General features: G+C 32.9%; 1 protein-coding gene across 1 annotated transcript; it reads left to right on the plus strand.

Annotated features, from left to right (window-relative positions):
* Positions 1-249: 249 nt before the first annotated feature.
* On the plus strand, positions 250-3944 carry LOC129739932 (thiamine transporter 1-like). Its single transcript, XM_055731483.1, has 2 exons — positions 250-1306; positions 3143-3944. Exons 1-2 carry the CDS (start codon positions 796-798, stop codon positions 3934-3936), a joined length of 1305 nt encoding a protein of 434 aa, XP_055587458.1. The 5' UTR covers positions 250-795; the 3' UTR covers positions 3937-3944.
* The last annotated feature ends 12729 nt before the right edge of the window (positions 3945-16673 follow it).

The following is a 16673-nucleotide window of genomic DNA, read 5'->3' on the forward strand; positions in this document are numbered from 1 at the left end:
ATCACACCGATACGCGATACTTTTTGCGCCTACTTTCTCGATGGGAAACAAAGTAGGTTCCTGAATGCATCATCAATGGCTGATAGTAGGCGGCGGCAGCGTCGATTTTTTTTTTCTATTTTTAAATTCCACTTTCGCGTCGCGGCAACAACAACGACCGTAAACTTCATGAATGGTGCTCCGTTTTTTTTTTAATTCTCGAATGAAACTCGAATGGTGTTAGGACAAGTTCTTCCTCGACACGGACTCAAAATAGTCTGGAACTCCCGGTGCAGTCAATGGTCTGTTGATTTCGATGCCGCCACGTGGTTTTTCTGTTTGCCTTCTCTCACTCAACTTAGTTCAAGCAGCAGAACAACGTTTCTGCCACTTGATTGTGTTGTCAAACTGTGCCGGCGAGTGCGGAACCGATGATGCACATATAGGTAGGTTGGCTTATTTATAGACATGTGAATGAACGACCGATTTCAAGTTTGTTTTTTTCCATTTATTTCTCTCGCTTCTAATCGCGACGCAATCCGGGAGTCGAGTCGTCGTCGTCGTCGTCGTCGCGCCTTCTAACTGATTGAGCGATTTAGTAAACAATTTCCAATGTAGAGCAGTAGTCAGTACGTATAGTAAGTACCGATTGGAAGCGTTATCACGATTTGTAATTGTTGGCCAACTCGTGAAGGAAAAAACAAAACCAATTGTCGTCCGGTCGCTATAGAAACAAAGTGGTGAACTGCGGAATACTCCGGCTAACTGGTAGTTAGTTCGAGTACCATCCTGCTCAGGTAGATGGTTTTCTAAAGAATGGAACGGTGGAAGCAGATTTCATTGATACTCTGCATTTTGGGCTTCCTGAAGGAATTCCGACCGAGTGAGCCGTTCGTGTTTCAGTTTTTAACCGGGCCCTCCCACAATCTGACGGTGGACCAGGTCGTTCAGGATGTTTTCCCCATCGGAACGTACTCGTATGTGGCCCAGCTGGTGGTCGTCTTCCTGGTTACCGATTACTTCCGCTACAAGCCGATAATCGTGCTGGCCGGCCTCGCTGGAACCGTCGTTTGGTGCATGTTCGTGTGGACCCGATCGTTGAGGGCGCTCCAGGTGATGGAAATTTTCTACGGAACCTACATGGCGGCTGATATTGCGTACTGGACCTACATCTACGCTAAGGTCGACAAAAAGTACTACCAGAAGGTGACCTCACACATCCGATCGGCTACTCAAGCGGGACGATTCCTCGCGGCGACTACCTCGCAAGCCGTTATCTACTTCCAGCTGACCGGGTACCTCGGGCTTAACGTGATCTCACTGGCAGGTACGTGTCTCAACTTATTCAACAACTCGAAAAAATGCAACACTGTCGTTTGTGAAAAACTTTTGATTGCAAGAATGAAAATTAGTGAAATTTCCTAAAAATTTCACTTTAATATAACCAAGAATGTTTATTTCGTTCATAGTTTTCACAAGTTTGTCATTTTTCTTGTCAACACTATCAGGCTTCTTAGAGCAACGGCACCCACTGCAAAAGCTTTTATAGCACCCAATTCTAACACCAACACAACCAAACCGGAGGTTACCAAAATTGTTAGCTAGCTTTACATAAATTTTTGTCTATTTCCATCCAAGCAATCACATTTTTTTTTTGTAAAAAACAGTTTTGTATTTTTTTTTTTCAATCCAGACTTTAAATCTTCAATAGGGTGGTCCAAAAACCGATGGGTTTCTAAACTTTTCTTATGTTTAATATTGTTCCACTCAACCAGGCTTGCGAATGTCATTCAAATGAAATCAATATTCTTCATCTACTTAATAAACCCTTTCACTAGAGGGGTTGTAAGTTGAAATCGAAGCTAAACTGATTGCTAGCGGTACTAACACTAGTAATTTGTACTAGCTAACTCGCGACATCAATTTTTGTCACCTACAAGTCAAACCCTTTCAATAGAGGGGACGCATACTTACACTAATAGCTAGTACTGGAGAACTCGCGACATCAATTTTCGTGACCTATTAGTCACACCCTTTCACTAGAGGAGTCGCAAGTTAAAATCGAAGCTAAACTAATTTGAGGCAGTACTAACTCTTGTAGCTTGTACTAACGAACTCGCGACATAAATTTTTGATACCTACAAGTCAAACCCTTCCACTTGGCTGGTCGTGAGTTGAAAGCCTAGCAATTCTAATTCTAGCGGTGCTTGTACTTGCAAACTCTCCACACAGCTTCTTCTCTTTCATGTTGGCCATTATGTCGATGAAAAACAATTTCGAAAGATTTCTACAAATCTTCACCTGCACTTTACTCGAAAGGTTTTCACAATTGACGCGTCCTCAAGTGTTAGACATCAAATTTTTAAACTTTTCTCCATGTTTATCTCCGGGAAATACAGGCGAGACTTGATAACGAAAAGTTCCTGGTTGAAATCTTGCCAGGTGACCGCTATAGAGTTCGTTATGCTGTCCATTATGAAATTTTTCTAAATATTTCCCCACAAGAAGTCCAAATATTTTGCGTACGATTTGACCACCTAATTTTGTTTTTTTTTACGGTGGGCAACATTTCTACCTTTTTTTTGATCACTTCCACTATTCATATTTTCGGATTGAGCTTGAAAAAAAACCTCTCACGTTACTTTCACTTCATGGAACCAATCATCTTCACTTTTATTTCAAATTTTAGCTTACTATTGGATCCTCTAAGACTTCTTTAATAATTTACCATAGAAGTATTGGCCAAATACTTGACTTCCAGCTGTTTTATAGTCTCCCAGTGAAACTTTTCTGGATTTTTCTCGATTCTGCCCGAAAAAAAATTGTCAATGATCTGCAATTTTGAACGCTATCTCAAAACCATTAGACAGATTGTCACCAAATTTTGTTCACGAACTCGCGACATTAATTTGTGTCACCTACAAGTCAAACCCTTTCACTTGATTGATTGCAAGTTTAAATTGGAGCTAAACCAATTTCTACCGGTACTAACACTAGTAGCTTATACTAGCGAACTCGATACACTAATTTTCGTCACCTCTAAGATGAGCGGAATTTCAACGTGATTTCTCCAGGAAGAACATGGAGCAAATTTAACCCCCTGGTTTTTCGGACCAACCTACTTTCTAATTACATTATTGATTTGATAATCCACCCATTTCAGCTCAAATAATCACCACGCTATGGGCCTTCCTGCTTCCGTCGGTCCCGGCCAGTATGTACTTCCACCGGGAAATAGCCCCAACGGATGAAGAACTTAACCTCAACGACAAAACAACTCAACCTCAAAACACACCCTCGGCATTCCGCAACGCCGTTACGCTTCTCTGGGACCACTTCCGTTGTGCCTACACCAACTTTACCGTTATCCGATACTCGCTCTGGTACTCGTTGGCCGTTTGCCTCTACTATCAGATCACCTCGTACGTGCAGGCTCTGTGGTCCGAGGTAGCCGGATCGGATACCATGCTCTGGAACGGGGCCGTTGAAGCCGTCCTTACCCTAATGGCGTCGATTGCTGCCTTCTCCGCTGGATTTGTTCCGCAAAGGTTGCTACAGCTGAACGCCACCCTCCTAAGCCTGTCGGCCATAGCGATCGTTCAGGGCGTAGGATTGCTCATAGCGACCGTTACCCACAACCTGATCGTTTCCTACGCCGGGTACATCGTTTTCGGGATCCTGCACATGTTCACTATCACCCTGATCAGTGCGGAAATAGCGAAAAACATCAGCGACGATAGCTTTGCGCTGATCTTCGGAATCAACACACTGCTGGGCCTGGTGTTGCAAACGCTGCTTACGCTGGCGATCGTTGACAGCGGCGGGTGGCTAGCTTTGGATGTGCGTGGCCAATTTACCGTCTACAGCTATAGCTTTATGGTGATGGGAGTGACGTTCGGTTTGTTTTTGATGCTGGAGGTGTGTACTCGAAGGCGTTTGGCGGGTAGCAATCGATGAAACGAAAATAAAACCTTTCTTTTTTGACTGATGGAGAAACAATTTCATTTGATATCAGGTTTGAAGAATTCGAAGCTGTTCTTAAGATTCCCCTTTCTCAAGACCGGCCAGATTTGCTTTGCGTGAACTTTCCTTAGTTTTTTTTCCTTGGGATTTGTCAAAAAATCAACACGACTTGACAGGGCGCCTACTTATTTCGAAAAACAATTTCCATTATTCCTACAGTATCTTCCATTCATAATTCTATAGACATGAGGGTGCGCGCATATAGAGCCTTAAATCTGCACATCATTTTACTGCAATCATGTTTGGTTTCTCTATATAATTTCTCTTTTCTATTTTTTTAATTCTCTTTTTCCTCTATTAGTTTTTTTTATTTTTTTTTATATTTCGCTTTTTATTTCTCTTTTTTCTCTGTATTTCCTATTTCTTTTTTTAGATTCAGCATTTTTTAGTTCTCGTTTTTTTATTTCTCTTTCTTTTTTCTTAATTTGTTTCTTTTTTATATTCTTTTTTTTCTCTTTTTTTTTTGTTTTTTTTTTTAATTTCATGTTTAAGTTTTCTTTTTTTTCATTCTCATAAAAATATCACATTTTTAAATTTCTTTTTCTTTATTTTTTAAAATTTTTCAATTTTATTTTATTTTTTAAAGATTTCTCTCTTTTAATTTTTAAGTTCTCTTTTTTAGTTTCTCATTTATAAATTTTTAATGTCTCTTCATTTCGATCTTTATTTTTGAATTCCTCTTTTTTCTCTATTATATTGCTCTTTTCATTTTTTATTATTTCCATCCTTTTAATATCTTTTGTTTTTTTTATCTTTCTATTTCGCTTTTTCTATATTTTTTTTAACTTTTTTATTGCTTTTTTTCAATATTTTTTTACTCTCATTTTCCCCTTTTTATGTTCCCTTAAATAATTTATTTTATTCTTTTTCTTGTTTTTTGTAATTTTTGTTAAAATTTTAATTCCTCTTTTTCATCTTAATTTTTTTTTCTTTTTTTTTTTTAATTCGATAAATATATATATTTTTAATTTTCATTTTTTTTTATTCGCCTTTTTATTACTATATTTCTTTTTTTTTGTTCTTCTTTTTAATTATTTTAATTCCTCTTCTGATTTGTTTTTCAAGTTTTTAATTTTTTTTTCATCTCTTTTCTTATTTTCTCATTTTAATTTTTATATTTCTCTTTGAATGTTTTTTTCATTTCTCTTAACATATTTTTATTTTCTATTAATAATTTTTTAGTTTTTTCTTTATTCTTTTTATATTTTTTTCTCTTTTCTTTTTGATTTTTCTTATTTTCAATTTCTCTAGTTTTTTATATATTGTATATAAATTGCTCTTTTCTTATTTTTTCATTTCCTTTTTAATTTTTTTTTACCTTTCTCCATTTTTTAATTTTTCATTTTTCAATTTTTTGTTTGTCATTTATCTTTTTTTATTTCTTTTCGGTTTTTTTATTCCTTTTTATTATTATTTTTTTTTTGATTTTTAGTTTTTTATATTTTTCTTTTTTATATTTTGATTTATCTTAATTTTATTTTTTATTTTTTTATTTTTTTTTTTATTTTTTTTCTTTTTTCTCTATTTTTATTTGTTTTTTTTTCTTTTTTTTATTTTCTTATTTTTTTTCGAATTTATTGTGCACAAGCAGCCTTGCCAGATCTACGGATTTTTCCGTAGTTCTACGGACTTTCAGCATTTCTGGTTTTACTTATGGTTTAAGAAACTAATGGATTTCAGTGCGAATATCACAACGCGTGTCTCGGTCTCGGTGGAACATTTGTCGCATTCGGTTCGTTCAGTTGAAGTGCAATTATGGAGTACCTAATTTTTGAAGTTTGTGTAAAACAGTATCAATTGTTGATAATGAATTGTTCAGTGTTTTCATAAAAATTAGACGGGAACGAATATTATGGCATGGTTCAATCTGAAGAAAAATACTTGGAGAAGGAATTGGTGGAAAATCAGAACCCTCCAGACGCCATACTCAATCAGTGGAAAAAATATCACAAGTGTTTTGTGGCTTGCCAAGGGATAAGTGTCAAACTAATGCTAAATACCGGAAGACGCATTGAAACCGTCATTGTTCGAGAATGATTAGCGGCCATCATCGGTGAAGAAAATTGCACCTTTGGGTGGATGCATGTGTATGTGCACAATGTTCAAAATGCTAGACGTTTGCTGAAGCCAGTTGGAGCATGTTTGGTTGGATGATGACGGTGCGGAAGAAGCTTTCATTGGCGAGAGTAAAAAGGAGGCCGAGCCCCGGTGAGGAAATTCCATTTATTCACTTTCTTTTCCTCACTTATCATTATTTCTCTACCTGAACGTCACCAACACTATTCATATGCTATGGTTGCGAATGGTTGACAGCCAGCTTGCTTAGATGCGGAAGAGTTCTTTTTTATGTTTATGACCGAGCAACGTGTCTGACGACATGCGTGTGAAGTTATTCTAATTTTTGCTTAATCCCTTGTTTATTCGACACAACACAATTTTATCATCAATATTAAAGAATATACCGAAACAATTTTTCCTTTTTATATATCTTCTTCATCTCATCTTTTATCCGGTTTACTCATGTTCCCATACTAACGGAATATATCAACTTATTTCAACATCAGTTAAATCAGCTTCATTGAAAGTGTGTTGAAGTCGTTACATATTACACTTTAAATAATAATAATTTTTTTTTTCCTCTGCAAATGTGATAAATTTGTCCTTCACTACACAGAAAACATACTTCATTTCAATGTTAAAATTTAACCGAACAAACACCAGGGTGGCCGGTGAACCGGCAAACACGGAAATTGAAAAAACACCGAAAAACTGACATTTCAAATTTAAATTTTTAATACAGATTTGATTCAGAACTCAGATAAGTAATCAAATTCATATGAGGCAAAGAGTTGAATTGCACTGATGAGTTTCCAAAAACGATCTTATTCAGTTATCACAACCTACATTAAAAATTAAAAATTGAAATGAACAAAAAGGAGATTCACTTCATCCAAATAAAAAATTATATTTAAAATATCTCTTTATAAATATTCTTCAAAGTATGATAAAATAATCTTTACTCTAAAGGGTCGTTTTTGAAAACACAAGTGTATCAGGAACAAGAATTAGGAAAACAAGTTAGTTTAAAGAGAATCTTAATACGATTTCTATTTTTATTATTAAATTCTTATCACTGCCTCAAAGATAGAAATTAGGTGTTTCCTTAGGAAAAATCTAGGAGCATAGGAGGTGTAGGAAAACTCAATCGCACCATTCACCAAAATGGATCCTGATCTAAAACCTTTCCTCTACTAACACAACCCTTTCCTTGGATATTTACGTAAATATAGATTCGCAGACGTATAGACGGTTTCTATAGTTGGAGATATTGACTTACCTTTGTTTCTGAGTTTTTCAAAATTAATCTTTGGAATATAAAGGTACAAAAGGTTGCTAATTGATCCTATGAAGTATCCTACTAACAATCCTTCCTTCATTCCTCATTGACTACTAGGACGTGGCCGGCGCCGGTATTGATCATTTTCAAAGGGAGAGCATGAGTTTTGTGCATTGTGAATGAACTGCTAATCCCAAGCACCATTCTTTTGGCCCTTGCGCAAAACTGATGGCCTCGATCAATCACGGAGTAGCAACCATTGGCGAGGTAGAACTTGTTCTGCTTAGCCACGCCAGCGATCATGGAATTTTAAGTGCATAAGTTGAGCAAAGTCTAATCAAATATGCTATCTGAAGTTTTAAATGAATTACCATATCTAAGCACTTCAAGTTCAATGATTTAAGGTGGATATGAGTAGTCAACTAAGCTAAGCTAAGCTAAGCTAAGCATTTTATTTTCTTATTTTTTTTCTTTTTTTTATTTTTGTTTTTTTTTCTTTTTTTTTCTTTTTTTACCTTTTTTTTATTATTTTTCTTCTTTTTTTATTTTTTTCTATTTTTTCATTTTTTTTCTTTTTTATTTTTTTTCCTTTTTCTTTTTTTTTTCTTTTTTTATTTTTTTTTTTCTTTTTTTATTTTTTTTCTTGTTTTATTTTTTTTTTCTTTTTTTATTTTTTTTAATTTTTTTTTCTCTTTTGTCTTTTTTATTTTTTTTTTCTTTTTTATTTTTTTTAATTTTTTTTTTCTTTTTTATTTTTTTTAATTTTTTTTTCTTTTTTATTTTTTTTAATTTATTTTTTATTTTTTTTTTTCTTTTTCTTTTTTTTCTTTCTTTTTTATTTTTTTTTCTTTTTCTTTTTTTTTCTTTCTTTTTTATTTTTTTCTTTTTTATTTTTTTTTCTTTTTTTTTTATTTTTCATTTTTTTTGTATTTTTCATTTTTTTTTGTATTTTTCATTTTTTTTGTATTTTTCATTTTTTTTTATTTTTCATTTTTTTCTTTTCTTTTTTTCTTTTTTGGTTTTTTTCATTTTTTTTTTTTTAATTTTTTTTCTTTTTTTAATTTTTTTTATTTTTTTATTTTTTTAAATTTTTTTCTTTTTTTTATTTTTTCTTTATTTACTTTTTTTTTATTTTTTTTTTATTTCTTATTCTTATTTATTTTTTTTTTATTTTTCTTTTCTGTTTTTATATTTTTTTATTTTTTATTTTTTTTTAATTTTTTATTTTTTTTTTAATTTTTTTTTTATTTTTTATTTTTTTTTAATTTTTTTTTATTTTTTTTTTTTTTTGTTAAAGTTTTAATTTTGTTAGCGCTCTTTTCCTTACTTCTTTTTTTCCTCTTTTGGTTTTTTATTTCTTTCTCTATTTAATTTTTTTCATTTTTCTTTTTTATTCTTTCACTTTTTTTATTTCTCTTATTTTTTTTATTTCTCTTTTTTATATATTTTCTGTTTTTTCATTTTTTTTCATTTCTATTTACTTTTTTTTCATTTCTCTTTTTTGAGTTTATTCGTTTCTCTTTTTTTATTTTTTCGTATTTATTTCATTTCTTTTTTTTTATTTTTGTTATTTTTTCATTTTCCTTTTTTATTTTTTTCGTTTTTCCTATTTTATTATTTTTTTTTCTTTGTTTATTTATATTTTTTGCTATTTTTTAGTTTTTTTTTTGTTATTTTTTAGTTTTTATTTATTTCCGTTTTGGTTTTTATATTCGTTTTTTTTCTGATTTTGTTTTATTTTCTTTTTACTATTTGTTTTATTTGTTTTAATAATTTTTTTTTTCCTTTTTACATTATGTAGTTTCTTGGTTCATGAACAGCACCCGGTCGTTTTTAGCAACATTTGATTTTGGCAACACCCGATTTCGGAACATGTGCCAAAATCAAACGGATTTTCAATCAAATCAAGCTGTAATACCTACTTTAGGGTTGAAAAATTTAATGTTAATTTGTTTGTTTAATGCATAGTTATAAACTCTACAAACAACATCATACACCTTGCTAGTTTTTGGGAAATCCTTAAAATTGGATGATCTTATAACCAAATAAAAATAAAAATAAATGGCGCGACAATCAATTTTATGGTTTATTCGTCTTTTTGGCCATGATATTCAACTGACAACTCTTTGCATACTGTCCATGTGGTTCAGGAGGTGTTTGGGAGAAAAGGGTGACCAGGTAGACCCCAACGTAGTAAAATTCTACTTACGCAAAAGTGAATTTCGTTCATCGTGATGTGAAAAACCGATCACAAATGGTCGAAAATATTCAAAACGAGGCTTCGGGGTGCTTCTACCGTTGGTTTGGATCATGTCAATCGAAAAATATAGATTTTTTTCTTCATTGGATGCTTTGGGTCAATATTTTAGCTTGGCTTATTGGCTTCAGTACTCATTTTAGCGTAGATTCTTTCAACTTATGATAATTATGTTGATATAACCATCAGCAAGCAAACATGATACCAAAGACTTGAAATAAAATTCCTACTCCCGCCCAAAATGAAGACTCCTATTCATTGTAGTGTCTCATAGACAGAAAATGAAACCAGTCCTGGAGGCTTTCACCTAACAAAAAGTCACTTTCTCTGATAAAACAGCTCGATCCTGCGCTTATTCTTTAAGTTTTATCTGTTTGACAAGTTGAACACATGGTTGATTGAAGAAAAACGAAAGTCGTCAAATGGGAATTAAAGTCGGATCACGATACTCGACCTCTTCTCACAGGTTTAGAACACAGTTGAGACAATCTCGTGATGCCCAACTTAAAACGTTCCTTCGTGAAAAAAAATAAAATAAAACCATCTTGAACAACTCATTTCTTTGTGTGTAGAAAAACGTGGACACGATAACTTGAAGAAGACGTTAGATTTTTAAAATTTACTCTATTCAAACCACTAATTTGTGATGGAACAAAACTGACCGCACCTAACGGAAATCAGGAAAAAATCATCAAAGGGCAGTTCTCCTTTAACTGGAATCCACTCCCACGCCAACGCCTGCTATGACTGCTATTCCATCGAACACAATTTGTTAGACAGCCCCAAACTAGTAGGCCTAGCATAGAGTGACGACGACTAAATAATGAAGACGAAGACCAAGAAAATAGACCGACTATCCTTCATTTGTTACTCCTTCCTATTGCTTCGAGCTACGAGCTTATGTAGAAACATCAGGAGCCTACTCAAACAAACGGCATTTCGATTTGATCGCCAATTGTTGCTTTCCCTTTTTCCTTCGAAAGGTGCCTTTCCTTCGTTTTTTGCTTTAGTACTAAACGGATACGGAAAAGCAACAACCATGAAAGGAGATGAGGTGAAGATGATGATACCATTGATCATGAGACGAGTTTGTTAAGTGAAAGTATTCAATCCGAACCAAGGTGAATGGAGGTGGCTTGGAATATGTTGTTGGCAGCTCGTTTTCCCCGGAAAACGTGCTTTATGGTCACGGTTTGGGTTTGTTTCGTTGTTTACGCTGCTGCCTCCCTAAGAGGAAACGATGCGTTCCAACCGGGTGATGCCAGCTCAGCAGCGAGCGTCTCATTGAACTGATCAAACGTGGTAGTTTCCAGTCAAGCGAGAGAAAGCCTAATTCAATCAAGCCGAAAACTTACCAGGACGTGCAAGATTCCTAGAAGAGGTTGGCTTGTACTGTACACCTTTTCGAGGAGATTCGCCAAACGTAAACAATCTAATCAATATAAATTGTCCTTAAACGTGGCGGGAATCTTTCGGGGTTTGGTTGTGTTCTTTTTTTACTCTCTCAGTGCTAGTCGTTTAACGTCTTCTTCATCTTCATCGCCCAAATATTTACCGACTCTAGTCGGTTCGATTCGATCCAATCGGTGCTGCGGTGTTGTGGTCATTATCCTTAAGACGAGCTGTTGTTGTCGTTGCTGCATTGTAAAGCAACACCAAAAGCGTGATTGGAATCGCAATCTTGGTCACGTTCATCATCTTCATCTCGTTCCCTCCTGGCTAAATGCATTGTTGAAGAAACCCCCAGTGGCAACCCAAAGTCGATTTGAGATAACCGTTCGATTTCATTCATCGAACCACGGTGGAAAGCTTCAGCAGCAGCAGCATCCTTTGCGCTGGAATTGAACAAGAAGTCCTAGGAAAGAAAAATTGGATTGGATCGAAGAGAACCTAGGTCACGAAGACCGGATTTTCCGGGGAAAGTGGGGGGAAAAGTAGTCACTTTGTCAATCTCATGATTTCGTTAGACCAACGAATGATGGTGATAACATTTGGTGATTGAAACCTCCCCATTCACCACGCTGTTTAGTCTGTTAGTAATCTGAGTACATCACATTGTAAGGGTATCGTATTGATATAAAGTTCAATCTAAAAAATATAAAATTCATTAGAAGCCCAGCTCCAGTGTAATATCAAGCTTAGAAGTCATCCAATCAGTCCTCAAAATACCTTAGTAATCAACTGCAGCCAGCTAACAATTTCGCAATTCAGACTTCAGCAGAACGTCTTCTTGGATGAAAGAGGAAAACGAAAAGAAAGTGGAGGTGGGTAATCCCTTCCTTTCATCGGAGGCGTCGTAAAATAAGTTTCCATTCGAAATATCCAAGCAGTCACAGAATTTTCTCACCGACCACACCTCTACAAACAAGCTTCCATTGGAATTGTGGATTTCGTACTGTTGTAAGGAATAATAGCAGGCTCTGTTTTAATTGGACTATGGTAAGCACTGTTGAATTTAGTCAAAACATTCGAAACAAATTTTCGCTTTGCACATGTTATTGTTCCATATATAGAATAATCAAATTTTCGAAGCTGATGTAAAATAAGTATTGATTTGTTATTATAGGGCTTATGTCATGTTTGCCCATTTTATAATTAAGGTCAGTATTGTCATGTTCTTCTAACATCTTTTTTTGCAATTTTATCATTTGTCCCTAAGTAATCAAGTTTTATTGTGTCAGTTTGTGTTTTTAGTGTCATATTTATGTCATTTTCTGTCGTTTATGTGTCGTTATTATGTCATACTTGCATCATTTTTGTGTCATAATTGTATAATTTTTGTGTCATTTAAGTATCATTTATGTTATTTTTCTGCATTTTTTGTACAATTTTTGAGTTATTTTTGGATGATGTTTATGTCGTTTTTGTTATTTATTTTTGTGTTGTTTTTGAATCGTTTTTGTGTCATTTTTGTGTCATTTTTGTGTCATTTTTGTGTCATTTTTGGACATTTTTGTGTCAATTTCAGGGCTAGAAGCGACCATGCGGTAAAAAAGTAGGGCAAAATAGTTACTTTGAAGTGAAATTAGGGTAAAATTAGTGACCAGATCAAGACGAAAACTTGTAACGGCCCGTAGTAGGCAAAGTGGGAATATCCGTAGTATCTCCAATGCATAATTTGAACATGTATCATGTCAGTCTTATTGGGAGTGGATCTTTGTGTGCTGAGAGGTGAAATTTCGGTAAAATGGAAATTCCACCCATAAGGACAGCAGAATAACTTATCGTTATTCTGACAGTCATCATGAGCTACCAAAGGTGGCTTTTCTATGGGAGGATGGAAAATGGAGTTTTCTTGGAGACCAAAAAGAAAACCTGGAGGTCTTAGCATTTTGTTCCTGGAGTTGTTCGGTCGGTTTTTGTTAAATAAGCTGCATTTTGAGTAAATCGGAGTAAGGCGGTTATTATCCTACTGCCTTCAAGTATTTTCCCCCGTAAATTCGCCGTAGTGGTACGTGCCGCGCAAGTTGTGCATCGAGTCAACGACGATCTCGGGAGTTAACGGCCTATACGTTTTGGCATCCAAACCCAGCCCGGGAAGTTCTCTGGCGGTAGCTTGTGTGCAGGTGCAAGGACGATTTTATCGGTAAGTTTGCCTTTTAGTTACCTTTGTGAACCTCTTTTTAAGCATTGTGTTTGGTCATTTTATGCTGCGGAGAACTACGGATATTGTGCGGCGACTAAGTTCGTGAACCTACACAAACTTTCCTCATTTCGCCAACACCATTTTGGTTAGTTTTCTTTGGAAGCCCACCCCTGGGAAGAAAGTCCGGGTTTTAAGAGACTTCAACACATCAACTTTTTTAGTTGTTGGCGCTTAAGTGCTGTTAAGTTGAGTTACGCAATTTTGCTCATAAAATTTTCACTTTCCTTTAGCACGAAGTGGGATTCAGTCCTGATTAGAATCAGTGGCTGTTGGTTTTTGAGAGTTTTGTCGTCTTGTTTCAGCTTCGACTTCCGAAGGAAACCGAGACGTTACAAACTAACTAAAAAATGACATCAAAAACTGAAATAAAACGCTTTAAAGACAATTCTGTTAATTGAAAAACGTTTTTTGGAAGGCTCTTGGCCTCACTAATAGAAAAGCAATATGTTGGACAAAAGAGGAACATTTTAAATGAGTTTAGATAATTTAAGAATAGCGGACGCAGAATCCTAAAGTTCTAAATAAACAATGGGAGGGAACCAAAAAAATCGTTCTATAAAGATTAGGACAACTAAGCCCGACAAGAACTTCGAGTTTATCCGTTTTCTTCAAAATTTGAAAATTCATTCTATAGTGTATACACCATCAGATTTTTTTCAATGTCACTAAAACAGTTGAAAAAGTCTAATATTGTATTGAAAAAAGTAAAACAAAAAAAAATACAGAAACAAAAATTTTCAACAAAATTGTTGTATGTTAGAGATTTTTAAATGCAAATAAAAAAACCAGCACATGTTCAATGAAAAGTTTAAAGAATTTACTTGAAATTGAGTTAAGATTTACATTTATCTACAGAAATTTCATTTCATGAAAGATTCATGAAATTAAAAATTAGGAGATCCTCATGAAAAAGTGACAAAACAATGATAGAGGATTGAAAAAAGATAAAGGACAAAATGTTGACAGAAGATTGACAATGACTTAAAGAAGCTTATCGAAAAATTGATTTAAGATGATAATAATACAAAAAAAGGCAAAAAAAAATTTACGAGACTAATTTTCAAGGTAGAATATAATTTTTCAAATTTAAACTAATTCAAATAGAATTTACTTACAAAAATGGAACATTATTAAAGAGATACACTGCAGACTTTATTGCATGATTCACATATATATCATTAGAAAGATTTACTAGAAAAAAAGATGTTCAAAAAGCAAGGAATTAAAAAAAAAAATATTCATTAATGATTTAACACGAAAATTTCTTTAAAAATTTTACAGATCCAAAAAACACCTTAGAAATACCTATTCGAATATTGTAGAAAATATATCAGTAAACCTCTTAAAAGGTACAACAATTACTGAAAGTTATCGAAAACTTCAAAAAGGGTTTGAAAGCTATGTATATCTACCAATCTTTCAAATGATTCGAAATTATCTAGAAATAAGGGAACTTAGAAATGAAATATCTGATATTTTTGATTCAGTTGAGTCACTTTTCACAAGTTTACCTTCCATTCAATACAACCAATAGCATTGAAAGCATGGAATGTGTCCTGCCATGTGATTTAGTGCACTGTACATATTTTTATTGAGTTTTTTTTTAAATTAAGTTGAGAATTATTTTTAACAAATTCAAGCTTTAAAAGTCATAAGACTTCAAATCTTGGTTAAACATGTTGTAATAGTGTCACTTTTGGAAATATTTTTTCTTGACACGAATTCCAAAACGTTGGTAAAGTGTCTTAAATAAACAAAAAAACTACCAACATATTTTTTTAGGCGAAAAACTATTTTCGTTTGAATTCCAATTGTCATCCATATAATGTTTAAGTGTAAGCGATATATCAAAGCAAAACAAAACAATAATCTTCCTTACTGAATCTGAGCCATTCTCTCAATTTAGGTCGTGTGAATTCCCACAGGACTCGAAAGAAAAGAACCCGTCAAATAAAAAAATAAACGAATAACCTAATAATGAACTATTGAATACATACCACTCGTTGTGAAACAATATAATGTATTTAATAATGAGTAGAAAAAAAGCTCAGGAGAGAAATTATATAAAAAATAGTGACTTTAGGGACCAAATTTCAATAAAAGTAACTTTTGAGTGACCAGCCTGAAAAAAGTGACAAAGTTACTAAAAAGTGACCAACTTCTAGCCCTGCAATTTTGTATCATTTTTATGTCATTTTTGTGTCATTTTTGTAACATTTTTGTGTCATTTTTGTTTCATTTTTGTGTCATTTTTGTGTCATTCTTGTGTCATTTTTGTGTCATTTTTGTGTCATTTTTGTGCCATTTTTGTGTCATTTTTGTGTCATTTTTGTGTCATTTTTGTGCCTTTTTTTTGTGTCATTTTTCTGTCATTTTTGTGCCATTTTTTGTCTTTTATGTCGTTATGTCTTTATGTCTTTTTTGTCTTTTTGTTCTTTTTTGTTTTTATTTTGTTTTTTTTTGTTTTTTATTGTCTTTTTTGTCTTTTTTGTCTTTTTTGTCTTTTTTGTCTTTTTTGTCTTTTTTGTCTTTTTTGTCTTTTTTGTCTTTTTTGTCTTTTTTGTCTTTTTTGTCTTTTTTGTCTTTTTTGTCTTTTTTGTCTTTTTTGTCTTTTTTGTCTTTTTTGTCTTTTTTGTCTTTTTTGTCTTTTTTGTCTTTTTTGTCTTTTTTGTCTTTTTTGTCTTTTTTGTCTTTTTTGTCTTTTTTGTCTTTTTTGTCTTTTTTGTCTTTTTTGTCTTTTTTGTCTTTTTTGTCTTTTTTGTCTTTTTTGTCTTTTTTGTCTTTTTTGTCTTTTTTGTCTTTTTTGTCTTTTTTGTCTTTTTTGTCTTTTTTGTCTTTTTTGTCTTTTTTGTCTTTTTTGTCTTTTTTGTCTTTTTTGTTTTTTTTGTCTTTTTTGTCTTTTTTGTCTTTTTTGTCTTTTTTGTCTTTTTTGTCTTTTTTGTCTTTTTTGTCTTTTTTGTCTTTTTTGTCTTTTTTGTCTTTTTTGTCTTTTTTGTCTTTTTTGTCTTTTTTGTCTTTTTTGTCTTTTTTGTCTTTTTTGTCTTTTTTGTCTTTTTTGTCTTTTTTGTCTTTTTTGTCTTTTTTGTCTTTTTTGTCTTTTTTGTCTTTTTTGTCTTTTTTGTCTTTTTTGTCTTTTTTGTCTTTTTTGTCTTTTTTGTCTTTTTTGTCTTTTTTGTCTTTTTTGTCTTTTTTGTCTTTTTTGTCTTTTTTGTCTTTTTTGTCTTTTTTGTCTTTTTTGTCTTTTTTGTCTTTTTTGTCTTTTTTGTCTTTTTTGTCTTTTTTGTCTTTTTTGTCTTTTTTGTCTTTTTTGTCTTTTTTGTCTTTTTTGTCTTTTTTGTCTTTTTTGTCTTTTTTGTCTTTTTTGTCTTTTTTGTCTTTTTTGTCTTTTTTGTCTTTTTTGTCTTTTTTGTCTTTTTTGTCTTTTTTGTCTT

Source organism: Uranotaenia lowii, chromosome 1 (genome assembly GCF_029784155.1).
Source record: "Uranotaenia lowii strain MFRU-FL chromosome 1, ASM2978415v1, whole genome shotgun sequence".
In the NCBI taxonomy this organism is placed as follows: Eukaryota; Metazoa; Arthropoda; class Insecta; order Diptera; family Culicidae; genus Uranotaenia; species Uranotaenia lowii.

Excerpts from the sequence above, each read along its gene's own strand:
- LOC129739932 (XM_055731483.1), top strand. The coding sequence starts at position 796 with ATGGAACGGTGGAAGCAGATTTCATTGATACTCTGCATTTTGGGCTTC. Across the intron at positions 1,307-3,142 it reads TAACGTGATCTCACTGGCAG|CTCAAATAATCACCACGCTA; the intron begins GTACGTGTCTCA and ends CACCCATTTCAG.